Source organism: Bipolaris sorokiniana (assembly GCF_000338995.1).
Source record: "Bipolaris sorokiniana ND90Pr unplaced genomic scaffold COCSAscaffold_11, whole genome shotgun sequence".
Lineage (NCBI taxonomy): Eukaryota > Fungi > Ascomycota > Dothideomycetes > Pleosporales > Pleosporaceae > Bipolaris > Bipolaris sorokiniana.
This window is the reverse complement of record NW_006911905.1, coordinates 864,410-891,344: the sequence shown is the minus strand read 5'-3', so window position 1 is coordinate 891,344 and position 26,935 is coordinate 864,410. Positions and strand designations below refer to the sequence as shown.

Genomic DNA, 26,935 nt, shown 5'->3' with positions numbered 1-26,935 from the left:
CGAATTTCTCTCCACAACAACCAACGCAATTTGCTTGGTCGACCTCCCGAACTTCACGATCCGAACCCAACGACTCGTCGACACATTACCGTCAAGATGCCTTCCGAAGTTTCCGACATTAAGCAGTTCATCGAGATCTGCAGGCGCAAGGATGCCAAGTGTACGTCTACCAATTTCGATATGGGTGCGGCCTGCGGTCGCAAGAAGAGGAGGAAGTTCGCATGATGATTGAATACAACGGCGATTACGGGGGAGGACGCCTGCGGATAGGCTGCTCTGTGTGCGAGAACTAGACTGACAGAAATGTAGCTGCCTGCATAAAGAAGAACAAGAAGGTCAACAACATCAAGTTCAAGGTCCGATGCTCAACCAACCTGTACACCCTTGTCCTTAAGGACACCGACAAGGCCGAGAAGCTCAAGCAGAGTCTGCCTCCGGGTACGCACTACCCAGAGAAATCACGCTCACTTCCAGGCTATTCGTCTAACACCTACCAGGTCTTACCATCTCCGACGTTGGCAAGAAGAACCCCAAGGGCAAGCGCACCGCATAAACGGATCGAAAGGCATGAGGAACTGAGGACGGAAGTGTGCAAGGACATCAATGCACGATGCGCACGAAGCATGAAGGCATGGGCGGACGGCGTCACAACGGATAAACCTTGTTCAATGACACTACGGAACCCTTCACATTGGGTTACCACTGGGAATGAAAAATGTCAAAATCGTTCCAAATACTACAAATATGGCTTGATAAAATTATCGTGGTTCATGTGGTTATTATCGCTGGACAACTAGCTGTGGATTATACGGCTTCATGGCTGCTAACATCACAATCGCTTCGACTTGCTCTATTCTTTCTTTGCATTGATTATACATGAACCCGTTCGGATGAATTACACATTATCAATATTTCAGTCGCTCATATAGAGCCTTCTTGAAGTCTATCAGTGTATCGGGGAAGCGTAGTCATCACAATGGATCAAAACCTTCAGATCTACGCTGGTAGGGTGCACCAGCCAGAAGTCTTGATTTACGTTAATATTACAGTATCATTTCTCACTGTATCCAAATATCAACACAACGACAGGACGCAATTATCACAAGTATATGGCAAAGCACGAGGTAATCACAAATGAAGCCGAGTACGGCTGAGGTAAGATATAGGAGAGAGGTACCTGCTGCACCTTTGGGCTGGTTGCCTCATATGACTTATTTTGAATGGCGGTGGCTGATTTCATGCCCGACTACGTGTTTCTAAGATGGCCCTACCACTGACATGAACTCGTTGCACAAGGCTGGCAGTGGTAAGGTGGAGCATTCCCGCTCAGCTCCGCATCGGTACAGAGCTGCAGGGAGCCCCTGTCATGCCAAGCTGTCCGCATTCGAGGTGAGCAGTGAACACCTGGCGAGCCAGGGACCTCGTGCATAAGGTATTAGCTCTCGAATGCATTAAGGGTCTGGAGCAAGATGGTTGGACTGTCAAATTCTCAAGAGTGAATTGAATTCGCTCAAATACTTATTGTTCCCGCCAAAAGACACGTTGCGCCGCCCAATGAACTCGACACGCGATCCATTCAACCTCCGCAGCAAAGCAACCTTCAAGACACCCTCTGCCTTTAGCATCCTCCAGAACGCCGCCAACAAGACCGCCTCGCAAGCCGTGCAATCGGGCAAGCAGGCAGTTCAGGCCACGAAACAGGCAATTCAGGACTCCGACATGTCCTTCGCCATTCCGCGCAACGTACCCAATTTCGAGAGCGCGCAACGCAAGTTTGAAGATAATGTGTGGAACAAGCTTCCAGGGAACGAGAAGGGCTTGCCAATGTACAAAGACAAGCCTTCAGGAAAAGTTTACGGATATGGTGGTCCGAGAGGAAAGAGGGGTTTTGTGAGGAGCAAGAGGGGAATGGGGTTAATAGCGGTGGTGGTACTGGGGCTCTTCTACTGGTTCGGATGGTCGAGTGGAGGCACAAGCGTCGGTCTATCAGAAGATGAGAAGGATAGAGGGAAGAGCCTGGCGTCCAAGATTGGTGGAAGCGCTACAGGAAAGAAGAGCAAAATCGACTGGGAGAAGCGGAGACAAGCAGTCAAGGACGCCTTCTTACTGAGTTGGAACGCATACGAGGAACACGGTTGGGGCTATGACGAGTACCACCCAGTTTCAAAGAAGGGACGATACATGGCTGAACCCAACGGTCTAGGTTGGATCATCGTAGATGCGCTCGACACTCTCATGATTATGAACCTGACCAAGGAATACAATCACGCCCGCGAATGGATATCCACGACTTTGGACTACGACAAGAAGCAGGATGTCAACACTTTTGAGACGACGATTCGCATGCTTGGTGGTCTGCTGTCGGCACACTATCTACAAGACTTACTTCCTGGAATGAAGCCTTCTAATGCAAATGACGAGGATCTCTTCCTGGAGAAGGCAACGGATCTTGCTGATCGCCTCATGGGTGCATACGATTCACCTTCAGGTGTGCCTTGGGCCAGCGTCATACTCAAGGACTCCAAGGGTGAAGCCTCACACGCTGATGGAGGTGCGTCTTCTACAGCCGAAGCGACAACTCTCCAACTCGAAATGAAGTACCTTGCTTTCCTGACTGGCGAATCACAATACTGGACTTCAGCGGAGAAGGTCATGCAAGTCGTTGATAATCTCGGCGCCAAAGACGGACTGCTTCCCATCTTCATCTACGCAGACAGAGGCACATTCCGCGGCAACGAAATCCGATGGGGCAGCCGTGGAGACAGTTACTACGAGTACCTCCCTAAGCAGTACCTGCAGACGCAGAAACACGAGTCAGTGTACCAAGAAATGTGGAACGAGTCTCTCAAAGGTGCAAAGAAGCATCTCCTCACCTACACAAAGCACAGCCACTTCACCGTCCTGGCAGAGCGCCCCAACGGCATAGAAGGAAACCTGCACCCCAAAATGGACCATCTCGTCTGCTTCCTCCCAGGTACCATAGCCCTAGCCATCACCGAGGGCGCCACCCTCGCCGAAGCCCGCAAGCTGCCCACATGGGGCAAGCAACAAGAAGAAGACATCACCCTCGCCCGCGAACTCACAAAAACCTGCATGGGCATGTACAAAGTCACCGCCACAGGCCTCGCACCAGAAATCGCCCACTTCGTCCTCGACGATCCCCCCAAAATGTACCGCACTGAGATCCTCGCCTCCAAGTCCGATCTTGACACTAGCGTCGCCGACGGCGATGGCTGGAAGAGCGACTTCGATATTAAACCCGCGGATACGCATAACCTGCAGCGTCCTGAAACCGTCGAGTCGCTGTTGTACATGTGGCGCATCACGGGCGACGAAATGTATCGGGAGTGGGGCTGGGAAATGTTCGAGAGCTTTGTCAAGCACACGATTGTTCCCGATAATGGCGGCTTCTCGAGTGTAGGTGATGTGACCAAAGTGCCGCCTCCAACGAGAGATAATATGGAGAGTTTTTGGTTGGTAAGTTTACATTCCCTCCACATAACACATCTACTTCTCCCTTTTTTTTATGTTTTTTTTGGCTGTGAAAAAAAAGAATGTGACTGACGTATGAAATAGGCCGAGACGCTGAAATACATGTATCTTCTCTTCTCACCCGATGATCTCTTGCCGCTGGATCAAATCGTATTTAATACAGAGGCTCATCCTTTCCCCCGCTTCGATCCGAGCAAGAAGCGGTTCAGGACGGGTTGGACGCGCATACCGAGGGATGAAAAGGGGAATCTCGTTCCGCAAAAGGCGGATGATAAGAAGACTTCGTAGAGTGATATCGAAACGCTATTTTTTCTTTCTTAGGTGCCGACTTTAGTGCTGCGGAATGTCGGGGGTCGACGTGCATCAATGGGCGTTCTGGGTTGTAGCATTTACACATATATGAGTGCTTGTTGACCGCAGATTCTTGGTCCTGTGCTTTTACGTATCAATACAATTCAACCCCATATCATGTTCACTGTGTCCGGTTGTGAGGTGATTTCGCATGCAAAAATTCGAAAGCAGATAATTTCCATTTCATACACTATATATATGTATATAGATGTGGTGTAAATCTACCATGAACGCCTGTACTGACACTCCTCCACACATATTACCATATCATGCATAAACTCATAAATCGTGACTCATATCTTTTTTTTCCAAATATGCACCGACCAGCTCATGGTGCTAAATGTCCTTGCTAACGTTGTTAAGGCTGCATCAAGTTCGACGTATGAAGCCGTCTCCCCGGCAAACTACCAGGATGTGTCCTGGCCAGTATAGTGTCAACAGGATATAGATAGCAGTATGATATACGTTGTTGGTGCGGTCTTTTCGATAAAATGGAGGTCGCTCCTAACGCTCCTGGGATTGCGATTGCGATTGCGATTGCTCTTCACCAATGCGCGGTGGACTCTTGGAGTGTGCTGACGGGTTTCTAAAGGGCGAGTGACTACCTCTGGGCAATCGAAATATTAGCTTCTCGGTCTCAACATTCCTTGTGTCTTGTTAAGACTTACGAGCGTCTCCGCTTCCCCTCATCTCTCCTTTCCTCAATTACCTTGAGCATCGTCTTCCGCCCATCCTTGGCGTTGATATGGGCGTCCCGCATACTCATGCTCACTTTGGTGCTCGCATCCGCTCTAAGCAGCCTCTTCAGCAACAAGTGGCGCATGAGCACACAGACAAAGACTCCACAATCGCTCCCATTCTCCTGCTGGGGACTGTCTCCCATGGGTATAAATCTCAGTCTCTTTCCAAGCAATTGCTCCAGCTTCATGGTTGTGCTCCGTGCCTCGCGCTCGTTTGCCTGGCTCATGGAATCGTAGTGGAAGGAGACACCATCAATGATTGATACCAGCAGCAGAGACCAATGGGACCCGCCTTCTGCCTGCGTGACATCCACGTTGTCGTTTATGGGTAAGAAGACATGTGTCGTGTGGCTGAAATTCGGTAGGGCTTCCTTGAGGGCGAGGGGCTCTGCGGCTTGCATGAGCATGTAGGACATGGAGGGGCGCAGGAGGACAATAGAGGCTTTGGGGTAGTTGATAAGCTCTTCGCGTTCGAGGTATTCCTGCCAAAAGGCAATTGCCTGCGGGAGGTTTAGTCACAGCAGATGTTTGGACAGTAGAAGTGTATGCACACATTGTCGGTGAGCCAGTCATTGGTCTTGATGCTATCAAGATCCGCTCGTGTCACTACGCCCGTCAGTATTGTTGTCGGCTTGGTTGTTCTATGCGCAAGTCAAGGAACAGATGACGCACACACCCCTCACGTCGTAGTCTGTATGTTCAGTCAGTCGTCGCTCTCTGTGCCATTGCGGTGACCATGACTCACATGAAAGATAGGCCTCATCCGGGCTGGGATCTCCCAAACGCCGCCTCGCCTTGTCTTTGATTCTTGAGAAGGAGCCGTGCATGTTGGCACGCGCTGCCGCCGTGGTTTGTAGGGGAGGTGTGGTGTGGTGTGGTGTGGTGCGATCACGGTGAGTACCTTTTGCAAGACTGCAGGCGACAGGGACGATATTATAACAACAGCCCAGGCCTCTGGGAAATACGGGTAGGTGGAAATGCCAGATGCCTGTCTCGCTGGGGCCAAGGCCGACCAAAAGATGCCGAAACCTTCATGCGGGCAATATGCAGGGATGACGTATGCGCCTGGCCAGATTCGCTGGGTGGGGCATCCCTGCTTGCCGCGGGAGATTTTTATTGTAAACTCTGCAATATAAGTATATATTTGTACCCCTTTTTAAACACTACTCCAGTGTTTGAAGGGTTTGCGGTGTGAATTGGCATGATAATCATGCTTACACACGACAAGCTGTCTTGGTTCTATAAATGGGATGTAGCCCATCTATCCATTCATGCAGGATATAGTAGGACAAGATGGCTAGAGTTGGGCACATAGATGCGCTTTGTTATGCATCAATTCTTTATCTACATGTACATTCGTGATGGTCGTCTTATCCAGGAAAGCTAGTAAGCAACTGCTTTTTTTTTTGAGGTGGCGAGCACTGAACTTTTGTACGCTTCATTTAAGCAAGCTAGATGAATACTCTTACGGCAGCTGTCCAACAATCTTGGCGCCGTTTGTCTGATCTTGCTTTCCAAACTGCTCCGGTCTTTCAACCTTATATAGCCAGTTCTTGTTGTCTTCAATCTTGCCCTGCTGGATTCCCTTGAGGGTTGTGAGAAGTTTCTTGCATGCTGGGCCTGGCTCTTGCTGGGCTTCTGCGTATGTAAACTTGTCACCCTTAGATTGCATGGTGATAGACTTGATGGGAACTAGAGCTGCGGCAGTTCCGGCAGCTAGAACTTCGTCGAAAGTGCTTAGCTCATCGTAGGCAATCTGATATCATCAGTACTGTCCAAAACCTAATAGCTTGCATGTATTACCTCGCGTGACTCGGCTTCCCACCCGAAAGACTCAGCGATTCTCAAAACGCTATCTCCAGTGACACTCTGGATGACATTTTTGCTGTTAGAGGCGACGAGCTTGACTTTGTCGCCATCCTTCTTCACGCCAATGAAAGCCGATGTGGAGAACTCGTCAACTACGCTCCTGGTCTTGCTGTCCAAGTGGAGAGTGATGCCGTAGCCAGCTTTGTATGCTTTCTCACTATGTCTCAACACTGGAGCGTAGTTTCCGCCGACCTTTGCTGACCCGGTACCTTCCGGAGCCGCACGGTCAAAATCTTCAAGAATGACAGCGTCCACGGGATTGGATCCATGGTAGACACCGGTCGGGATACAGTAGACCACAAAGGTGTATTCTTGTGGAGGGTTCAGACCGAGCTGTGCAGAGCTTCCGAAAAGCAATGGCCGGATGTACATGGCTGCACCCGTCTCATGGGGTGGTACATAGGCTGCATTCATGCCTACAGCCAGGCTGCAGCAAGCAAGGAAGTGATCTGTCGGCACCTCTGGAATCGAAATGAATGAAGCAGAGTGCTGCATACGCTCGGCATTCTTGTTTGGCCTGAAGATGTTGATAGTGTTGTTTGGCGCCCGGAACGCCTTCATTCCCTCGTAGCACTGCATGCCGTAGTTCAGACCAGGCGCCATGCCGTGGATACGGAGGTAAGGGTCTTCGACGAAAACTGGGGGCGTCCATTTTCCAGTCTCGACAGAGTAATGTGATTCGACATGGCCAGCAACTTCAAATGCATTAGGTTATGACTCAATGACTGTGTTTCTTGGTATCGGAAATGTGCTGCACAGAAGGAAATGGTAGACATGCGGCATCTTCCCAAAGAGGTGTGCCTTCTCTTGTAAGATACATTGATGCCATCAAGTATGCGTAATCTTGAATAATCTTAACGGAGCATTGTCATACCTTCTCGGATCTTGAAGCCTACGTTGCTCCAATCTAGAACACAGTCAGCAAAAAAAATCAAATCCGTGTATCAGTAGACAGTAGCCAACGTACCGATGGTATCAACTGGTGGAGGAGGAAAGCCAGACATGGTTGCTGTAAACTCAGTGTAGTGTGAATGCTGGTGATGGGGTATGAATTGTATTATGCAAGATGGAATGGGGCTCGGAAAGTTTTGGTTGCTTCCGGAGGGTCAAGAAAGTCAGCTAGTCAGAGAGCGATATCGGTGGCCCGCCACCGCCGATATCCTGAGTCAGCCGCTACAATGTATCAAAAGGTGCTGATGTCCAGCCTGGTGTTTCCCTTTGGAGTCATTATTAATTTTGCTTTTCGGCTGTGCTGCGCCGGGCTGCATCTCGCGTCTGTACCTGCAGACTTACCCGCATGGTGGAACCACCCAGGCGTGACGTGCCAGGTGTGTCGTTTCTTGGCATAATCTGAGGCATCGAGGATGTGATTATCTGTAACTGCACCAATACACTTTTAAACACACCATGGATTAACACTTCTCGTCTTGAACAAACTCTTCTTCGTACTTTGATATCCCTGGCATATTTATTCCATCATGTTTCGCGTGGCCGGTCTCCGCGCGCGGTTCGCAGTCGTCGCCATACTCGTCATGGCCCTCTGTTCATTTCTCCTCCTCGGCCCCTACAAAGTAACTCCAGGCCACCTTGCTTTCACGACACCCGGGAGGGATTTGGGTCATACTAGCCAAAGCCTGCTTACGGGACACGCAATCGCGCCAAAGCTGGGAAACGCGACAGCAAAGTATGTTGGTCATGCCTGGATATGGAAACGTACACGTATCGCAAGAGCTGAGCTGACGCGCAATATCCAGAGCAGAACTTGGTCGCGCGGCCTGGAAAGTCCTTCACACAACCTTCGCCCGCTTCCCCGAGAAGCCTACAGAGGAGGAGAAAGAGGCGCTACGATCATATGTTCACTTGTTCCAACGCCTGTACCCATGGTATGTCTTAGACAATGCAGGGGATCTGCGGCTGGAGTCACGCGCCAGCTAACTGTCGGTGTAGTGGAGAATGTGCAGAGCACTTTGGACAAGTGCTTGCCAAATACCCTCCCCAGGTGTCGTCCCGGACAGCGGCAGCCATGTGGGGCTGCTACGTACACAACATTGTCAATAAAAGGCTGAAGAAGCCGGAGTTCAACTGCGAAGACATAGGCGATGCGTACGATTGCGGTATGTGGATGTTCCAATGTGTACAGATTACTTGCGGCGTACTAATCGGCTTGACAGGATGCGCAGAAGAATAATTGGGCAATGGCACAGCGGCAGGGACGTCCTGGTGACATAGATCAACAGAGGACAAGGGAGAAAGGAAGACTCGGGCAAGTCATGAGCCCTGCAAGACATGCATGGCGAAGGACACTGGGGGTATGTGTGTCACTGTCGAATATCTACAGTGCATAGATACAAGACAAGCGCCATGGCAGTCTGCATGCATGCATGCAGGGACTGGGGAGAGAGCATGCTGCTTCTTTACGAGTAGTGCAATGTCCGAAACGGAGACATGGCGTCCTTGGGCCTACTAGTTACAACAAAGTCCGCGGGTACCTCACTGTGCCGCAGGGCGTAGCAAGGGAGGTGGGAGAGACAGGCCAATAGGCTAAGTGGTGGTTGACGTAGGTGTTCCCACACCTCCAGCCGATCACATAGGCTTGTCAGCGGGGTTGGAGGCGGTAATGTCTTAGTTGGGCTGTAGTGGTGGTGTGTATAACTGGACTCGAGATTGGTCTAAACAGAGTGTAGCGAATGGCTGTGCGAGCGATTGGCCTTATGACAGGAGCAGCCCTGTCGCTATACAGCCACACAGGCATGGCTTGCGCAACATGGTGATGGTCTTATCAGCAGGCGAGGACAGTGGTGTCGAGCAAGTCAATCTACACGCAACAGCAGTCTGTGCCTCTGTGTGCCCCTCATTGCTGGCCCATTCCCTCTGTGCCTCGTTCCTTGGGCCGCCCTGGTGCGTCATGGCCGTTGTTGGCGGCGGCGGCGGCTGCGGGGTGGACGGACCATGACAGACGAGGAGACGGAGAGGACGGACAGGACGGCATACGGACAACGACAGCCCACCCGTTCCCCAGGCGCGTGGCGTGCAGTGGGGAGGCCGATGCAGATGCAGGCGCTAACAGGGCGGCATGCAAAGATGCGCGGTCGCATGATAGTATTTTGGGATGGTCGCGAGGGCGCGCTTCGCCAGGGGCCCTGTTCCCGAAGCAACCTAGCGCATAGCAGCTTTTGTGCTATCCAAAACATCTGAAACCTTCCTTGGGTCAGCACCGAGGGGTGATAACGACGCCGCGCCCCCTCCTTAGCACACCGACTCTTCATTCTGCTCCTCCCCTGCGCTGCTGCTGCCAGCTGTTAGCTGTTCACCGCCTCTTGTCTGTCTGTCAGTCGGTCCTGTCGAAACAACTCCCGTCCTGCCATCATGGTCTCCTTCTCCTGCGAGGTACATACTGCTTGCCTGCCCTTGCTTGTTTACCACCATGTCCCCTCAATTGGGACCCCTCCCCTAGACACGCATTGGAAGCTGACTCTACCGCTCTAGGGCTGTGGAGACGTCCTCACAAAGAAGAAGCTCGATGGCCATCGCAACCAATGCTATGGCGCTACTTTTACCTGCCTCGATTGCATGGTCCACTTTCCTGGCACTTCCTACAAGTCCCACACGGTATGCAATGCGCCAGCCTTTTGTTTCCTCATGCGCCTTGCAACTGACTGACATGGCCTAGTCCTGCATAACTGAAGACCAAAAGTACCAAGGAAAACTCTACAAAGAGAAGAAAAAAGGTCCGCCCCAGAAGAGGGACAGCGCATACCACGACAACTCGCAAGCCCTCACCCCGCACAACGCATACGCCGAAGATGCCCCCGCCGAAGACAACGCCCTGGCTGTCGTTGATGCCCCGCCGCGCGCGCCGACTCCTCCTCCAGCGGCGCATTCCCTGGGCTACCACGAGCAAGCGGCCATTGAGGCTCCCAACGTCTTTGACTTCCTCGACCCATCCTCGACGCCCATTGCTCCGCGAACGACAGCGCCCATTAACGAAGCGCGCATGCTCGAAGACAGACAGCCGCCTGCGTACGAGGACCAGTACATGCCTACAATTGCCGACGTCATGAAGTTTCAAGTGGCCGATGACGATGAAACCTTTGCGCAAAATGGTTTCTCGGCCAATCAGATTCGTCCCTCGCGAGAGCAACACGATTCGTATACTACGCCTGCTCCCAAGGCGAAACACTCGAGAACCAAGTCGCGCGACACCGATGTTGAGACGACAAGCAAGAAGACGGACCGCAAGCGCAAGCGCAACTCTCCCACCCAGCTTGACCTGTCGCTGGTTAGAGCTCAAGATGAAAAGGATACCATGATGGCCGATGCGCCTGCGACGCTCCACTCTGGCCTGACTGGAGGGCTGAGCAGATTGCTGGCTCGACCAGAATTCCCGCCGTCGCCAGACGACTCGGGTGACTATGCCAACTCGCCCTTGAGTCCCATGAAACGCGCCAAGCAGGGTAACTCATCGGCGCTCATGCGTGCACAGCGAGAGTACGAGGAAGAGGAGCAAAAGCAGCGCAAATCTGACACAAAGGCACGCGAGCAGGCAGAGAAGAAAGAAGCCGAAAAGAAGGAAAAGAAGGACAAAAAGGATAAGAAGGACAAGGATCGTGGGCGCGAACGTGACCGAAAGGAGCGCAAGTCCAATGGCACGTTGGTCAAGATTCGATCCAAGAAGAAGCGGGAAGACTCGACAAAGGAAGTGCGCCGCATCCGTCGCAGGCAGTACTCTTCCTCGGTTTCGCCAGCGCCTCAAGACCGCAAAGTCGTCAAAGCCATTGAGTACAACCGGTCGGCCTCTGACTCTCCAGAGCCCAATGGCGAAGGCCAGCTCATTGTGCGCCCCAGCGGAGATGTCACACCTTTCTCGCCAGACCTCAACACCCGCGCTGGACTATTCATGTCCTTCATCACCAAGGGACCGGATTCTGAGCGCGGCATGAGCATCAACAAAGCTCTGAAGCGATACCACCGTGAGCGCCACGAGCACTTTGACCGTGTGCCTTCCAAGGCTGAAGACGAGAAAGAGCTCTGGAAGGATCTACGCCTCAGGAAGAACGACCGGGGTGAGGTTGTTCTTTTCTTTGCCCCGGCCGAGGCTGCCTGACTAGACGGGGACGTCGACATCATCATGCGCATGCGGGCGTGGTCATGCTCTGATCCAACGCCCAGTCAAGGCTCCGACGATATGGTTGATGTTTGAAAGTCGACGGTGGAAGAAAAAAATGAATTTTTGGGGCCACGGAGGAGTGGCCATTCTCCCTCACACTTTTCCTCCTTCTATGATGATACCCGGCTTCCAGGTCATTGGCGATTTGGGTGGGCTTGGTGCATTATGTGTTATGTTTTACGTTCATATCCATGTATTGTTCTTGTTTTTTCTTTTACTCGTTTTGTTTCGAATATCATTCTGCTATCATGTACTTATTCTTACGGCAATACCTCGTTTGTCTTTTTTTTTTCTTGGTTTGGTATCTTTTGGCCAAAACACCTGCCCTAATACTCTACGGGCTAGGCCCGTTCCGCTTTGTCGACGTCGGGTTCCTGAAAATAAATTCCTTCCATGTTCATGCATCAACAAATGCCGCACTTGGCTGATGGAGACGTGTTGCAAGTGAAGCTTGCGGGATGTGTTCCCGCGTATACGAGAGCAGAGTGAGGCTCCCTAGCTGCTTTTCAAACGTCTGTCTCATCTAGCGCAGGGACAAGATGCCGTGTTTGTAGCATGTCATGTTGCGACGGCTAACCAGGCATTCTGTCAGGCTGTTTTCTGCTTGGCCGTGTGGGGAGGGTGACGGCGTGCTGGTAACGAAGGTCCACCTTTTACTTGATACAGCCTAGCGATTCGCTTTCCCTTGCTTTGCTTCTCCCTCTTACACCAAACGTTCTTGGGCGTGACAGCACATCCTGTTCCAGAAAGCGCGTCAGGGCCCCAGGTACAGTTTGGCCGAGTTTCCTGATTAGCCTTCACAGCCAACAAGCGGATGGACAGATGTCTTGTTCGGGCTGGGGCTCGGCAAACGTAGGCTTACGCTCCAGGCCAAGTACTTCCATCTCCAATCCTAGTGATTGTGATAGGGCAACCGCCCTTTGTTCCACGCCTACAATGCCCCCCTCGAGGGCACAGCAATACTTGGTGCATCGTGGGGGCACTCAAACAAGAGCAATCCCATGGTAGAGCTAATGGGGCCCTTTGCAAAGACACATACATGCACAACCCCACGGCTGTGCACTGGCTGCATCTGCACCCTTCACAGCCACGACAAGGCGAAGTCTCCCAGATGCTCGACTCATCCAATATAGTTCGCCCAAGTGCCGCAGGCGTTAGAACTAGCAGACTCGTCCCGCATGGCCTGCAGCTCACGTCTCTGGCTGTGATTTGACGTTGCAGTGTGTCGCGGAGAGCGGGGAAGGCTGCCCGGCAGCACGGTGGCGGGACTACCACAGATGTAGTTGACCGGCGCGCATACTGCAGACCCGTGCATGGTCAGATGGCACTGCCAGACAGCACCAAGACATCATAGTTTTGTCCCAGCAGTCTCCACCACGAACAGCCTACGGCCATTTACTCACCCCTTTCACTAATTGACTAATAAACAGCGAGAACGTGATAAGGCCGTAGACGACTACTCGTCAATTGCCCTGTCCGTCTATGATCCAAGGCAGCGAGCGTCGCGCGCCCTCAGCCGTGTCTTGAGTTTGCCCCAGGCCGCCCTTCAAAATATAACTGCAGCTGCCTTTCGGCCTGGCTCACATTGCACACGCTTTGGCTTTGTTTCTGTCCATCTTTGGTATCTAGTCCCTGCACGTTTCGATCGCCCATTCGCATGAGACGCTCAGCAGCCGGGTGAACCTGGAAGGTCTTCATCCGTACCCGTACCCGTACCCGTACTCGGCCACGCCTTCCCCAGTCAATCAGCCTATCCTACAACCACGCTTCAGCACCTTGACTTAGACATGTCCCATGCACAACAGTACGACAACTCGTCCAACGAGGGCTGGCAAGATCTCATTTCTTGGAACGGAGAATTGTACGACCCCTTCTTCCAGGGCGAGACCAACTACACCCAAGCACAAGGTGGAAGCTTCAGCGCAGACTCTCAATTATCAGGAAGCTACACATCTGAACCACCCTATTTGGTCTCAAAAGCCCCATCAGTCACCGATTTGCCACCTTCGCTCGACTACACCCCAGTCTCCGCCTCGCCGTCAGTTCTGGATGAGCAGTCTTCTCTCAACTATGCCTACATTGCCTCGCCTTCTTTGGACAAGGCGACTACTTCCCCGTTAGCTGTACCCCGGGAAACCCAATTCTATGGATCATTCGGCGCATCCGACAATGCACTCCTATCGCCATTGGCAGACATTGCAGAATCAATAATTCTGGATACACGCTATGACCGCATCCCAGAGACCTTCTCATTGTCAACAGGCTCTCAGGAAAGTACTGCCGAGACAGTCTTCAATCCTCATGTCACGGGCTCGTCTCATTCCTTCAGTGGCTTGGACATGAGGGCATCTAGAGCGTTCTCGACCTGGCATGCTTGGTCAGACCAACCACGCATTATCGAGCCCATTCCTGAGGATGATGGTGGGCGGACAGAGGCTATGCCGATTCCTATTCCACAATCGCTGTCGCAAAGTTATAATATAACATCCCCGTCGTATCCCTCGTATTCACCATATCCAAGATCCGATGGGGGATTTGAGCTTCATAGTCACAGTAGGGCCATAGCGATCCCGGACGCCGCTCGGAGACCTGCAAGCTACAATAGTCGCACTAACAATTCAGGGTCTGTACGAAGAGTAGCTACAACCCCATCGCTATCCCCTGCAGCTTCACGCCATCCTCGCGCAATTGCTCTGTCTAGAAGCGCTTCACTGTCTCGGCGTAAAAGCTCTACACCATCGCCTACATCCGACTCTTATGGATGGGTATCGTACCAACCCAATCCACTGACGAACAAGCTATCGCCCATAACCACCGATGGTTTGTCTGGAAGAGCACAAAAAGGGAGAAAGAAGGCTCTCACACCAGAACAACGACGTGATGCGGCGTTGATGCGCATCGTCCGCGCGTGTTCAAACTGCCAGAAGCGTAAAGAAAAATGTGATCCGGGCATGCCGTGCAAAGCCTGTCTAGAACACTACAAAGGAGATCTGGTCAACCACCCCTGCCGTGGTCATACGCTCAGCGATTTATCGGGAGCATTTCTTTCCGACCGCCTGGGATGGCATCCGACTGCTCGGAACCTAGAGTCATTTATCCCTACACGGCACTTCAAGATCCTTACGGATACTTCTTACACCGTTCCGATTAACTTTGGGTTTGGTCCGGCGTTTCCGGTCTCTGTGAACGCCATTGAGCTCGACGACCACCCATTGGTACACGATCATATTGTGTACTCGTGGCCACCCGAGCCGTTCTCGGGACCGCCCCACCGGCATGCTGTCCTTCCAGCTGTCCTGTGTGCAGATGCACAAGCAAATCTCCTTCAGACACTAGACTCCCACCTATCCTTGCTCGTAACGCAGCACTTCCACAATTTCCCGTTATACTGCTCGCCATTGAGGATCCTGCGCGAGGTATGCATGTTTTCGTGCTCTCTTCCGAAAAACACTTTGCACTATCGGGTGTTGCATGACGCACTTAAGCTTCTTGTTCTCGTTCATGTGGGTGGCGACATCACACTACCGTCGCTATCCGAGAGCTGGGTCCTGGCACAGCTCATCAGCAGTACGATGACCATAGCCGAGGATCTCACCCCAACGCCATGCTTCATCCGGTCACAGTTTGGTGCTGCGATGCCGAATCTTGCTCATGACCTGATGAAGAGAGTGCTTTCATCTCTGGAGCAATTCCTATTGAACAAGGATTGCGACGAATGGCCTATTGCTGTCGCCGTCCTCATTACTGTTCTCATGACGATCGAATCTGTCCACTACCACGCCGCGAAGCTCCCCTACCATAACTTCTATGACGAAACAAACGCAGCCATTGCAGAAGAAGATCTAACGGTTAACGAGCAAGGGGTTAGCGAGCTTCTGGATTTCTACAAGGCATGCTTTTCGGGTTGTCACGCTAGGCTCAGGTTGGACTGGGAGGGCGAATCTTCACAGCCCCATACCCCTGCGGACAAGTTTATTGCAGGCCTGCAGGCGGCGATCAGACAGGCCAATGATGAGGGGTATCTTACGCAGAAATCCAAGGCCACGAGAGGAGATGACGATATGGGCTACTTCTTCGACAGGCTGGTGGTTCGCCTGCTGAAACAATGAGACGAAGCTCTCTATTACCATTGTTGGGCACCGGGGGAGCGACTTTGTTCCAATCAGACTATTGTATCATTTCTCTTATTACCGTTTAGCGTTTCATGAGGCTATGATACTCTTCTTCTTATACCCCATTTATAGACAATTTTTTTTTAGTTTTGTTACGATGGCATGACCGGTTTACGACTGATGCTAGCATTTGGATATTTGGGAGGTGATTTTTTTTCTTCTTCTTTAATTTCCTTGACTAGATTGTTCAAAACTACCTACCTGTTGTAAGTTAGTGTAAGAAAGATATCTGCAAGTAGATGATAACTCTGTTTACCATTAGATACCAGTCCCCGCTTTTGATGTTGTGTCGTTGTCGTTGCGTGTCATAGCTCTCATCAAGTGTCATTCTGGACCCTGAGGCCACGAGATTCCCAAATTTAGTGTGTATACATGTAATGAGATGCGCACAGATTGAGACGTTATGTCGCTGCAATGGTATGATGTTCCTGTGACGCAGACATGGCATGCGACAAGGATGCAAAGCACCACCTCAAGCCCATCCAACAAGCCACCCCAGCCAAAACGACGAAAGCAGCCATAGCCGCAATCATGCGTCCCCGCATCTCCAGCGCATCCCCAATCTCCAACTTGGCCACCTTTCGAATCTTCTTATTCAAATGCCACGACTTCTTCTTCTTCCCACCCGGCCTCACGAAGCGACTCTGCGCGTCTGGCTTCGGCGAGATAGCATTGTGCGGCTCAACATGGGGCGCCGTGTCCCTGCGACCCCAGGTCGAATCATCCGGGTCCTGATAAGGTTCCGGGTCGAGCCATCGCGACGGGACCAGGTAAGCTAGAAGCGAGGAAGTCGAGGCATGTGCGTGCGTGCGGCGGGCGCGATTGCGATAGTTCACCAGGAAGAGCGATAGTAGGAAGGAAGTGAAGAAGACGGGGGTTAGGATAATCTTTTATGTGAATGTTGAAATCAGCGGGTTGCAATTTGGCCGGGGGGAGGAAGGTTAGATCCGTGTTAGCCTACCCGTGCTAGAAGAGGCTCGTTGCTGTCGTGCAGCGCGCCGGCCGGAGAAGATGGAGGAGATGGGATTGGGGTTGTTGCGAGTTGCTCGAATGGATCCGGTTTCTTCTTGTATCTGCGCCGTGTAGCCTGTGGGGATGGCGGGGGGGTTTGGAATTGATGGTGGTGCTGGTGCTGGTGCTGGTGCTGTGTCGCAGCAGCCATGGCGCCTATTCGGAAACCGAAGAGGGAAAATGAATGGTTAACAGATTCGGATGGATACCATTCTGAGCATGTGCATACGAGCGGGTAGGTAGATCCCCTGGCTAAGGTCTTGGTTCAGTGTGGGGGGAACGGACAGCGGCAGCAAGTAGGTATGTATGTACATATAGGAATGGATATACTTAGTAAAGATGGCGGGCGATGCGGATCACAGTGACGCAGCGTGTGCCCACTCGGGTCTCCGTAGGGCTGGTTAACCCGCGTCCGCCATGACGTTTGAGCCCATATCATTCCACATTCAGAGTTATGTACTTGAGAGCGCCATGGTTTTTTTTTCGTTCGATCTGATAGCACACCGATCTACATATGGTATCAATGGACTTGTCTGACGAGATAAGCACTCAATCAGAGAGAAGCAGCGCCATGGACGCACGCGGGGTAGAGCATGCTCAGTGCGCATCGCACGACGGAGCTAATGGGGTTACGGAGTCCGACAAGGGCCAGGTGTCCATGCTGTGCTTATCCTACTTTCTCCGCTTCCGCAGTGGTTGAAGAGATCGACTCCAGCATCAGCCTGGACGCAGGCTAATCACATGTCGCACCAAGGACGTCTCTGCTCGCCCGACCAAAAGAGCACGGCAGCTCGGTAAGTCCGTTAGATCCGAGTGCCCGAATGCCCGCAGAGAGGCCGCATGGCTGCCTAGAGCTCTACTTATACCACACTGGCAATCAATCCCCTCGCCGTCGAAACCCTGTATTAATCAGCTTTCGCTGCTGACATAATACGCGGAATACGGCGGACGAAAGTTACGTCCGTGTCTACTTCATCTCTCGCCTGCAAACAATAGCATCATTCACCAGCAGCTTACGTCCCCTTTCCCCCCCCCCCCCCCCACGTCTACTGGATTCTTCCATCCCCCGTAGGTAGTGTGAGCTTCTTTACCTTGCAAACCCCCAAATTCACGGGCAATACGATTATATATCGCCATATACTCGTCAGCCGGTTTTGCCTTTTGCCCCAACTTTTCCATTCGGACGAATTCGCGCAAGCGAGCTAGGCACCAACCAACCGACAGAGTGGGACACGAACGCTCTATATCAACATGCCAAAGGAGGAGACGTTGCCGACACGCAAAAAGATGCGTAAGGGTACGCATAGCTGCTTCGAATGTATGTCAACCCTGTTGTTTTTGGGTGGGATAGCTACCTACCTACTGTACCTCTACATGACACGGGTTTACACCACACTCATGTATCAATCTGACCTATGCACTGCTCTGCCCACCACCGTGTTCTCTCCCTATCTTTGGTAATTTGCGTGCTTTTCCGATTTTATTTTCGTTGAAAAACTCTGATCGAAAGTACAGGTCGTCGCCGCAAGATCAGGTGCATCTTTCAGCCCGACAATCCCGATGTGTGCTCCGAGTGCTTTGCACGCGGCAGCAGATGCATTGATCAAGAACATGCCAATCCAGATGTCATTGTCGACCACAGAAAGAACCTCCGTGAGAGGGTCTCGCGTCTAGAGGCTTTGGTTGACTCTCTGCTCGAAGAAAAGACGGTCAAGTCGGAAAGCCGGAGTCAAAGCATAGCCGACACATCATCACCAAAGGCGCCAAATGTCTACAACAAAGACACTTTACCCCCAACACCACTTTCTTCTGAATCGCCATCCAACCCACTCAAATTTGCAAACAACCAACGCGCTACATCTAAACAGGGCCACCACATACCGATTCTTTCTGTTTTCGAGGATGCGGTAGGCTATCTTCCTATTCGTACCTGCGCTTCTGATACTTACTTGCCGGACAGCTCAACAACGACGCTGAAGCACAGGCAAAAGCCCTAAGCGATCCCTTGCAGCAATCCTCAACGCCCAAGCCCGACCAGGCAGAGGATGAGCGATATACTTTAGAGAATCACCACGACGAAGATATTGTCGATAGCAACCCATTTATGAACTCTGCCAAGCGAGAAAGAACCAAACAAGCACTCATCGCCGTGCTACCTCCTTTTGACCAACTGTCTAAGATCCTCCACAACAACAGTGACTGGTGGGATGTTTGGCGCCGCAAGTGTATGAGGATGTATGGGACTGAGCAGTCGCTCTCTCAGTTCGCTGCGCAGGCTTTGGCCACCGGAAACGTCGGAGAAATTGCCACAGTCGTTTTGTCAGTTGGAATCTCTTTACAAGACACTGATCAAGTGTCACGGTATTTTGAGACTGTTGACAGGTGGTTCCTATGCGACGATGAATATGCTGCTAGTCTCGAGGGGTTGGAATGTTTTGTCATGAAGTCCAAGTGGTACGCCGATGTAGGTCAGCCACGGCGAGCTTGGATTGCGTACCGCAAGGGCTTGATGTATGCACAGCTTATGGTGAGTTTGATTGGTATCGGAATACGCACATGGTTACTGACAAATATCAGGGCCTCCACCGCAAGCGTACTGGCTCTGTGACCCACGAAAGCTTATGGTGGGCCCTGTACCATGGCGACCGCTTTTTGTCTCTTCTTCTTGGTCTCCCATATGGTATCAACGACGCGCACTGCGATTTGACAATGTCCGACATGGGGGAGTCCAAATATATGCAACCTATGATCTGCATGACGAGACTCTCACAGCTTACAGGCAAAGTGATTGATCGCAACCAAGGCGTAGGCGAGCAGTCTTTTGCATGGGCACTACAACTCGAGCAAGAGCTAGACGATTTGTGGAAGAAGCTTGATCCAGCTTGGCTCGACTTCAGTGGGCTTCTTGCCGACATAGGGTCGAATGCCGTAGAATTACGAGAGCGCATCATGGCCCAAGTAGTCTTCCATCAGATCCGCGTATACCTCCATCTGCCGTTTATGCTCAAGTCGGCATCGAATTCACGCTTCTCCTACTCGCGTACAGCCACCTTGAACGGCTCACGAGAGGTTTTACGCCTCTACCAGGTGTTGCGAACTGGCGGGGTAACGCCAATCTACGAGTGCAAGGCCATCGACTTTCTCGGATTCACAGCCGCGGTCCTTATGCTGATTGGCCTGCTCAACGGCACGCCCGCGCAGTCGGCAGCCTCGAGCTCCAGGGCCAAAACGATTGAAGAAGACGTCTGCATGATTGAATCCTGCATTGAAATCTTCCGCCGCGCTTCGAGCGAAAAGGGAGGCAATGTTGCCGCGCAATCTGCGGGGGTCCTGGAGAAGATGATGGCCAAGTTCAAGGGCACATACACCGATGCAGACGACCTGTGCAACGGACCCTCAAGTTTCGTCATCCCCTACTTTGGCACCATCTCCATCAAGCGAGGCGGCCAGCTAGTAAAAGGTCCAACATATTCAGGCCGCTCGCCCGTCACAGTGAGCTCCAGATCGCCCAGCACATCGCATCAGCTCTTCACTCCCCCCTCAGGCAGACACTCATCAGCCACCTCGGACATCTTCTCACAGCCCTCCAAATCACTCAACGTCACCCCCAAGACATCCACCGCCACGGGCGCCACAGGCTTCAACCTCAATCCCTCGCCATTCGTCTCCTACGACGGCTTCTACAACTGGAACACTCTCAACGCCGACGATGGATCCACAACGGGCACTTCGGTCCTCGACTCCCAGATCCACAACGAGGGCATAAATAACTTTTCGCTCCCCACCAATAACTTCTCCTGGCAGAATATGCCCATGGATATCGATCAGGATTGGTCGTGGTTTCTCAACGATGCGCAGACGACTCAGGGTGTGGCTGCTGCTACGCCCGCTCAGGCGGTACCGCTTGATGCGTTCAATGCCCAGGGTTTCACAGGCTTTGGTTGAGTATGGAAAATACTGCATATCTACAGTCTCCACAAAACCGTGGGTCTCGGGAGGCATTTCTCGTTTCTTTTTTCCTTTTGCTTTCTTGGCTTGAATGCTCGTCTCTAATCATGGCCTTGTTTAGTCTTTTCTTTTTTACTTTCTTTTCTTTTTTTGCTCACAATCGCTCACATTCCAAAGAGATGCACAAAGGCATTTGTGTAATACCAGAGTATCATATTCATGATTTTTGGCGTACTTGGATTGCAGCATTCTGGCATTTTAGATTTGGTTATATGCAGTACGATTAGATACTCCACTTTGGCTCCATTGTAAGACCAGATATATTAAAATCCTGTTTATTTATATCATTGCACCACTTTCCAATGACCTGCAGGCAATTTATACATCTAAAGGGTCCAAATGACGATCCTTCCATCCACACCAGTAGAACTGATCTTGCTGACTCCACTTCCGCTCTCCTCAAAGCTGCGAATCGTGTTGATGGTGTTCTGGTGCACAGTCTTGAGCTTGGTGTCATCCGTGCCCGACTTGCCCTTGAGATCCATCTGCCTAAACATGTTCAGTGCGCTCTCCTCGCGCTGATCCGCCAGGCCAGGGCGGCTCTTAGTCTCCAGACTTCCAGTCAGCTGCCAGCCAGACTCGTTGCCCTTGAGACGGAAGGCCTCGCAGTTGTACCCAGCAGCGATGATCTCATCCTCCGAACTCCAGATGAGCGACATGAAAGGCAGTACTTGCGTACTAACGCTGACAATGGCGCGAGGAGCTTGCTCAGGGCCACTGGGATAGACCACAGTAAGGGTGCTGTCATGAGCGGCAAAGGCAAGAGCGTTACCTGAGGGAGAAAAGGCGATGCTGTGAATCCATCCTGCGGTGCTGTTCAGATACTCTCCGCACACAGTGTTGAATGGCAGACGCTCTCCCCAAGCCGAGGGCTCCGGACGCTCGTCGACGCCCTTAACAAAGGAAGAAAGCACGCGAGCGTGTCCATCAGTGGAGCCTGCCGCGAGCAAGACCGAGTTGGGGTGCCACGAGACACATGTGACGGTGGAGCGGATAGGCTTCTTGAGGTGCTTGGAGACCCACCAGTTGTCTTCCTCCTCAAAGTAGCACACAGGGATCAGGCGAGCACCCGATCCAACGGCAAACTTGGTCTCGGAGGGGGCCCAGCGAACACAAGTAGCGGCTCGGTTGATTCGGAGGAGCACCAATGTTGGTTTCCATCCCTGTGGTGAAGGCTCCCATACGTAGGCATTGCGATCTGTACAGTTCTAATTAGCCTACAAGCTAACAATGGAGAGTAGCTTCAAGCTCTACTTACCCTGCGAGCAAGTCACGATCTTGCCCGAGTTTGGTGCAATGTCCACGCCTGTGACTGTCTTGTCGTGACCCGTTAGCTCATCCTTGAGTTTGTATCCGCTGCCGCTCCTCTGGAAGACGTCGACGTTGTTCTCGCGGGCAACAGCAAGTGTTTGGCGATCAGCGGAGAAGGAGTGATCCGCAATTGGAGAGTGAAGGAGATGGTGGACTTCGGGGCTAGCCATGATGTTTTTTTGTTTGAAAAGTGTAGGTGGGAGGTGTAGAAAAGAGGGATTTGCAATAGGAGACTCTCTACTACTGCGATTGGGGGGTGTTGTGTTGGTCGAGGTGGTGGAGCTTTGGGCTGAGGGAGCCTTGGTGACGTGGGGCTCTATGCTCTGGCTGCGATGCACCCGGCGCACGGGCGCCTTTCTTGGCTCCTCCGAAAAGTTCACGGCGCCCGCAGAGCCAACGTGCACCGCGAATTGGGAGGGAAGCAAGGACAGCGACATTTGCACAGTATGGCACTCCCCCCAATTGAACCCCTCTTGCTATAAATATCATTGCTAAGACAAACCAAAGCGTGCTTCGCTCAAAAATATACCGCCACCATGATTCTCAGGCGCCCACTTCTCAATGCGACATCCGCTGCCGTATCAATACCAAAGACATGCGTGCGCAACCTCCAACACTCAATTCCCATGCGCCCGGTCCCCAAACCGATACCCTTTATTCCCGACCACACAGCCTTCCTCAGCGCAATCGGCCGCGGCCTCTCGGCACACGCGACAAAGATCCCCTCATGGGAAGCCCTTTTCACACTCACCTCGCCGCAACTGAAAGAACTCGGTGTTGAGCCCGCCCGCGCAAGACGCTACCTGCTGCACTGGCGCGAGAAGTTTCGAAATGGCGAATATGGCATTGGCGGAGACTGCAAGCATGTCACGGATGGAGTTGCCGAGCTGAAAGTCGTCGAGGCACCTGTGCCGCCGAACCCGCAACTCGGAAATACGATAAGTCCTCGTTCGGCAGCTGCAACGGCGACACATGACCCAGGGACCAGGAAGTTGGTTGTCAATGTGCCTGTTGGTACGGATAGCCCTCCCGAGCCTGTGGAGACACTGCCAAAGGTCCAGGGTGTTGTTGTAAAGGGTGCCAGCACCATCAAGGGTAATTTTGTGGAGCCTGTAAAAGGAAGTGGTGGTCTTCGTGCTAGGATACGGCTGCAGGAGGGCATCTGGGAAGAGAGGAGGGGACACAAGGTTGATGGTGGTGAGAGGAGAAAGGCAGAGGTGCGGGCGAAGAGAAGGGCTGCAGAGAATAAGGAGAAGGCGCGGTAGATGTAGAGAGCAGATGGAGATACGCTTGCTTGTACGATGAATCAATTTATCATCTTGAGGTTTCTATGTGTGTAGCTTTTAAAGGCTGGTGATTGCAATGCAGACAGCCAGTATCACGGAACTGTCATGTTCTCTGTTTTAATTTCATATGAGAAGAATGTCAGAGCAGGTGATGAGAAATTCTTGTGTAACCCCCCGAAAGAACAAAGTATATAAACACGTTGGTTCTACGTAAACGAATCAGTGTCCATCAGTCCCATTACCCACAGTTTCAAGACTCCAGTCCATATTTCCTTTTCCCCCAAGAGCATCTTACCCAATTCTCCTTGGACCTCCACACACAATCACATCAAACCCTACTCCGAAAGAAAGTCAGCAAACCATCTCCACCACTACTCTTCAGAAAACAAATATACACAAAAAAATCCCATAAATCAACTCAGACCATAACCTTAAAATTTTCTCGCACACCAACAACCACAACCCACCGACCAAAATTGGCAAAGGTGGGGGGAAGGGTTATCTACTACGCAGTATCTGAACGAAGGAAAAGCAAAAAACCCAAAAAAAAGTATTTTTGCCCACCTATTGTCATCATTGCTGATTTCTTCTTTTTTTTTCTGTATCATTTTTCCAAACGAAACAGAAAAACATGTATATATATAACTATACGAGGGGGAATTAAAGGAAATGTGATAGACTTACACATAGTTGTACATCTTTGCTCTGTCCTGTTGGAACGGAGCAGAGCAAAGCGAAGTGAGAGTGTAACTATTAGTCGAGATATACTCCCCCGTCTGCGCAGAGATATCAAAGACAACGATTCCATCCGTTAGTAACAATAGGTTCGATTGGGGAAAAAAAAGGGGGTGCAAGGCGGGGTATTACAATACTCCGGCCCAAACCATTTCGGTTGCGTAAAAAGGGTACATGAGTCCCATGGAAACAAAGAACACATATCCAAAAGACAAGGCGGACATGCCTTGGTCAGAGTTCAAAGGGTTGAGAAGTGAGAGCAAAAGGGCGGTTTCGGGTCGTGGGTTTGTTCGCCATGACCATTGGGCGCGGTTGGACCTTGGGCACTAGTCTAGCCCACTAGCGTGATGTCATTTCTAATACTCGTACTTGGGACAGGGAGGCTTGAGAAAAGCAGCGCTGACCAGTGTCCCTGTTTGCAGATAGTTTCGACTATATGGCGATGGAGACCACCTTGTCAACACGACGAAGACTTACAGGCAATAAACAACGGAAAGAGTATTAGAACATCACTCTGCCGGCAATGTCACACACAGACGAACCACAATTCAAAAGCAAATATACTATATAAAGAGATCTATCAAGCTTTTTAAAAAGACACTTACCACTATCACTTCTCAACACTCATCCACTGTACAAAACTGCTTTACATCCTTCCCGATTACCCTTCCTCACCAACGTTTACATGCCCATGAGAGCAGCAGCGCCAGGCTCGCTACACACGTAAACGACTTCGTGGCTGTCACTGAAGCCGTTGAAGCGGGTAGCAGAGCACTTAGTGTACGCGCCCATCTCCTCAAAGTAGAGCCAGTCACCAACATCAAGCAGCTCCGGGAAGTTGCAAGTAGAGGAAATGACATCAATGCCATCGCAGGTTGGGCCCCAGATGGAGTACTCAACCTGAGAAGGACTGTCATAGCCTGAGCGGCGGACGTCGTACAAGACGTTGTTTCCGTTCTTCAAGACACGCGGCACGGGGTGCTGGTGGTCGAAGATGATGCTCGAGAAGTTTCCGTAGACACCATCGTTCAGGTATAACATGTACGAAGTAGTGCCCAGGGTGGCATCGGTGACGGTGCGACGAGCAATGACGTGGCATGCAATGGTAAAGGCAGTGGAGACGTAGTAGCGTCCCGGCTCTCCAATGATGCGGATGTGGGGCGGAAAGTACTGGTCCAAAGCTGTGGACAAGACTGCGGCCATAGGCTCGAAAGTGACATCGCCCGTGAAACCGCCGCCGACGTCCAGGGTATGCATGTTGAAGCCAAGCGCATCCGCCTGTTCAAAGACAAACCGGGCATCCTGGACAGCCTTGACAAAGGCCTTGGGGTCGGATGCACCGGATCCGACGTGGAAGGCCACTCCAACAACGTTGAGCTCCAACTTCTTGGCCAGCTCCAGAAGCTCACCAGTGGTGTCCAGAGCAGCACCAAACTTCTGACTGAGACGGCACAGGCTAGCTGAGTCATCAGTCAAGATGCGTAGATAAAGCTCGGCGTCTGGGAAGAGCTGCTTGGTCTTGTAGAGCTCATCGGCGTTGTCAAAGGTCATTTGCTTGACGCCAGACTGAGCAGCGTAACGTAAATAAGACTTAGTCTTGCAGGGCTGCGCATAGATGATGCGAGAAGGGTCAACGCCCAGCTTGAGAACGGTCTCAATCTCGTTCTTCGAAGCACAGTCGAAGCCAAGACCCAACTCCGTCATGAGACGAAGGACTTGGGGGTCAGGGTTGCACTTGACGGCTATTCACCTGTCAGCCACAGTTGTTTGTATAAAGGACAGTCTTTGTTTGAGCTTACCATAGTGCGGCTTCACACGGCTTAGATTCTTCTTCCAGCGCATATGCTGGCGGTAGACCTCGCCCAGATCGGCGACGAAGAAGGCATCTTCCTCGCCAACACTGCAGGTATCAGGATCAATAGCCTCAACACGGCTCTTGAGAGCCTCCCCAATCAACTGCTTGGATTTCCAGGCGCCATGACTGTCGACACTACCAGATGGATAGGTGCTGAATGACGCTAAGTCTTTCAACGGGAATTGGTACTCTTCAGTAGGTGTGACAGCAGAAGGTGCCATGCCCTTGATGGTAGCTTCTGGAAGTTGAGTAATGGCTTTGGTATAAGTTACTGGCTGGACGGAAATCCCGTGTTAGGGTGGCTTGAAGGGTGCGAAGCCGAGGCTTGGTGTTGGGCGAGGTCTGGCCGCTTCCTCAGCAAGAGGAAGAACCGCTGATGGCGTCCTATGCGGCAGCTGAAGTTGGGGCTGGTCGAGGGTCTGGGTAGGAGACAAAAAGAAAAGACGCTCAAGCTCCTTCTTAGATGGCGACAAGACGGGGAGGGGGGATGTTGTTGAAAACGTGTGGCGCTGGTCGGGCAGATACAACTTGAAGGTTGAGCAGGATCAGGGCCGAGGCCGTAGTGAGATGGGAGCCTTTGACGCGACCAAAGGCAGTCGAGGGGCGGCGATAGGCAGCTACGAAGGGGCAGACACGATCGCTTGGTGGGCAGCGAGGTCCAAAGAGGCGGTGAATGGGGAGCAGTGGAGGGTGGAGGAGGGAAGGGAGGCGATGGCGGGGAGCTGGTAAGATGAAATTTCGCGCATTCGGTTGTGGTGCTGGAGTCTCCGAACATGACTTAGCATCCCTGCGCCGCCCAAGACGCGCAGCCACTAGCACCCGGTTCTGACATCACTTGCGGCCTATGCACGCCTGTGCCTGACCGGCTGATGGCGACTGCGAGCCATGCTGAGGCTGAGCACCACCAGTTCGCAGCAAAAGGGCGCACAAAAGAGAAA

The 26,935-nt window shown here is 51.9% G+C and overlaps 12 protein-coding genes across 12 annotated transcripts; 7 read left to right on the top strand and 5 right to left on the bottom strand.

The window, feature by feature from the left end:
- Positions 1-23: 23 nt before the first annotated feature.
- COCSADRAFT_38870 (uncharacterized protein) lies at positions 24-1,023 on the top strand. The gene is made up of 3 exons (XM_007703944.1): positions 24-160; positions 310-438; positions 498-1,023. Exons 1-3 carry the CDS (start codon positions 97-99, stop codon positions 551-553), a joined length of 249 nt encoding a protein of 82 aa, XP_007702134.1. The 5' UTR covers positions 24-96; the 3' UTR covers positions 554-1,023.
- A 417-nt stretch (positions 1,024-1,440) lies between these two features.
- Positions 1,441-3,956, top strand: COCSADRAFT_38869 (glycoside hydrolase family 47 protein). Its single transcript, XM_007703943.1, has 2 exons — positions 1,441-3,477; positions 3,577-3,956. Exons 1-2 carry the CDS (start codon positions 1,555-1,557, stop codon positions 3,778-3,780), a joined length of 2,127 nt encoding a protein of 708 aa, XP_007702133.1. The 5' UTR covers positions 1,441-1,554; the 3' UTR covers positions 3,781-3,956.
- A 54-nt stretch (positions 3,957-4,010) lies between these two features.
- COCSADRAFT_122362 (uncharacterized protein) lies at positions 4,011-5,551 on the bottom strand. Its single transcript, XM_007704202.1, has 5 exons — positions 5,329-5,551; positions 5,260-5,274; positions 5,137-5,189; positions 4,512-5,083; positions 4,011-4,450 (listed from the first exon to the last, which is right to left on the bottom strand). Exons 1-5 carry the CDS (start codon positions 5,408-5,410, stop codon positions 4,348-4,350), a joined length of 825 nt encoding a protein of 274 aa, XP_007702392.1. The 5' UTR covers positions 5,411-5,551; the 3' UTR covers positions 4,011-4,347.
- Positions 5,552-5,927: 376 nt separating this feature from the next.
- Positions 5,928-7,542, bottom strand: COCSADRAFT_38867 (uncharacterized protein). Its single transcript, XM_007703942.1, has 4 exons — positions 7,420-7,542; positions 7,327-7,359; positions 6,387-7,147; positions 5,928-6,339 (listed from the first exon to the last, which is right to left on the bottom strand). Exons 1-4 carry the CDS (start codon positions 7,454-7,456, stop codon positions 6,049-6,051), a joined length of 1,122 nt encoding a protein of 373 aa, XP_007702132.1. The 5' UTR covers positions 7,457-7,542; the 3' UTR covers positions 5,928-6,048.
- A 283-nt stretch (positions 7,543-7,825) lies between these two features.
- On the top strand, positions 7,826-8,737 carry COCSADRAFT_227679 (uncharacterized protein). Its single transcript, XM_007704201.1, has 4 exons — positions 7,826-8,136; positions 8,207-8,335; positions 8,400-8,566; positions 8,624-8,737. Exons 1-4 carry the CDS (start codon positions 7,931-7,933, stop codon positions 8,638-8,640), a joined length of 519 nt encoding a protein of 172 aa, XP_007702391.1. The 5' UTR covers positions 7,826-7,930; the 3' UTR covers positions 8,641-8,737.
- A 934-nt stretch (positions 8,738-9,671) lies between these two features.
- On the top strand, positions 9,672-11,959 carry COCSADRAFT_201580 (uncharacterized protein). The gene is made up of 3 exons (XM_007704200.1): positions 9,672-9,839; positions 9,939-10,061; positions 10,123-11,959. The coding sequence occupies exons 1-3, from the start codon at positions 9,819-9,821 to the stop codon at positions 11,554-11,556; spliced, it is 1,578 nt and encodes a 525-aa protein (XP_007702390.1). The 5' UTR covers positions 9,672-9,818; the 3' UTR covers positions 11,557-11,959.
- A 1,207-nt stretch (positions 11,960-13,166) lies between these two features.
- On the top strand, positions 13,167-15,993 carry COCSADRAFT_38864 (uncharacterized protein). Its single transcript, XM_007703941.1, has one exon. The coding sequence runs from the start codon at positions 13,407-13,409 to the stop codon at positions 15,726-15,728; it is 2,322 nt and encodes a 773-aa protein (XP_007702131.1). The 5' UTR covers positions 13,167-13,406; the 3' UTR covers positions 15,729-15,993.
- COCSADRAFT_227627 (uncharacterized protein) lies at positions 15,961-17,103 on the bottom strand. Its single transcript, XM_007704199.1, has 2 exons — positions 16,753-17,103; positions 15,961-16,678 (listed from the first exon to the last, which is right to left on the bottom strand). The coding sequence occupies exons 1-2, from the start codon at positions 16,951-16,953 to the stop codon at positions 16,193-16,195; spliced, it is 687 nt and encodes a 228-aa protein (XP_007702389.1). The 5' UTR covers positions 16,954-17,103; the 3' UTR covers positions 15,961-16,192.
- A 747-nt stretch (positions 17,104-17,850) lies between these two features.
- COCSADRAFT_227610 (uncharacterized protein) lies at positions 17,851-20,942 on the top strand. Its single transcript, XM_007704198.1, has 4 exons — positions 17,851-18,120; positions 18,318-18,709; positions 18,763-19,329; positions 19,380-20,942. The coding sequence occupies exons 1-4, from the start codon at positions 18,054-18,056 to the stop codon at positions 20,745-20,747; spliced, it is 2,394 nt and encodes a 797-aa protein (XP_007702388.1). The 5' UTR covers positions 17,851-18,053; the 3' UTR covers positions 20,748-20,942.
- A 194-nt stretch (positions 20,943-21,136) lies between these two features.
- COCSADRAFT_95731 (uncharacterized protein) lies at positions 21,137-22,291 on the bottom strand (the record flags this gene model as incomplete). The annotated part of the gene is made up of 2 exons (XM_007704197.1): positions 21,137-22,008; positions 22,069-22,291. 2 exons carry the CDS (start codon positions 22,289-22,291, stop codon positions 21,137-21,139), a joined length of 1,095 nt encoding a protein of 364 aa, XP_007702387.1.
- A 227-nt stretch (positions 22,292-22,518) lies between these two features.
- COCSADRAFT_38861 (uncharacterized protein) lies at positions 22,519-23,727 on the top strand. Its single transcript, XM_007703940.1, has 2 exons — positions 22,519-22,565; positions 22,629-23,727. Exon 2 carries the CDS (start codon positions 22,658-22,660, stop codon positions 23,384-23,386), a length of 729 nt encoding a protein of 242 aa, XP_007702130.1. The 5' UTR covers positions 22,519-22,565; positions 22,629-22,657; the 3' UTR covers positions 23,387-23,727.
- Positions 23,728-24,823: 1,096 nt separating this feature from the next.
- On the bottom strand, positions 24,824-26,218 carry COCSADRAFT_173450 (uncharacterized protein; the record flags this gene model as incomplete). The annotated part of the gene is made up of 2 exons (XM_007704196.1): positions 24,824-25,884; positions 25,942-26,218. 2 exons carry the CDS (start codon positions 26,216-26,218, stop codon positions 24,824-24,826), a joined length of 1,338 nt encoding a protein of 445 aa, XP_007702386.1.
- Between the last annotated feature and the right edge of the window lie 717 nt (positions 26,219-26,935).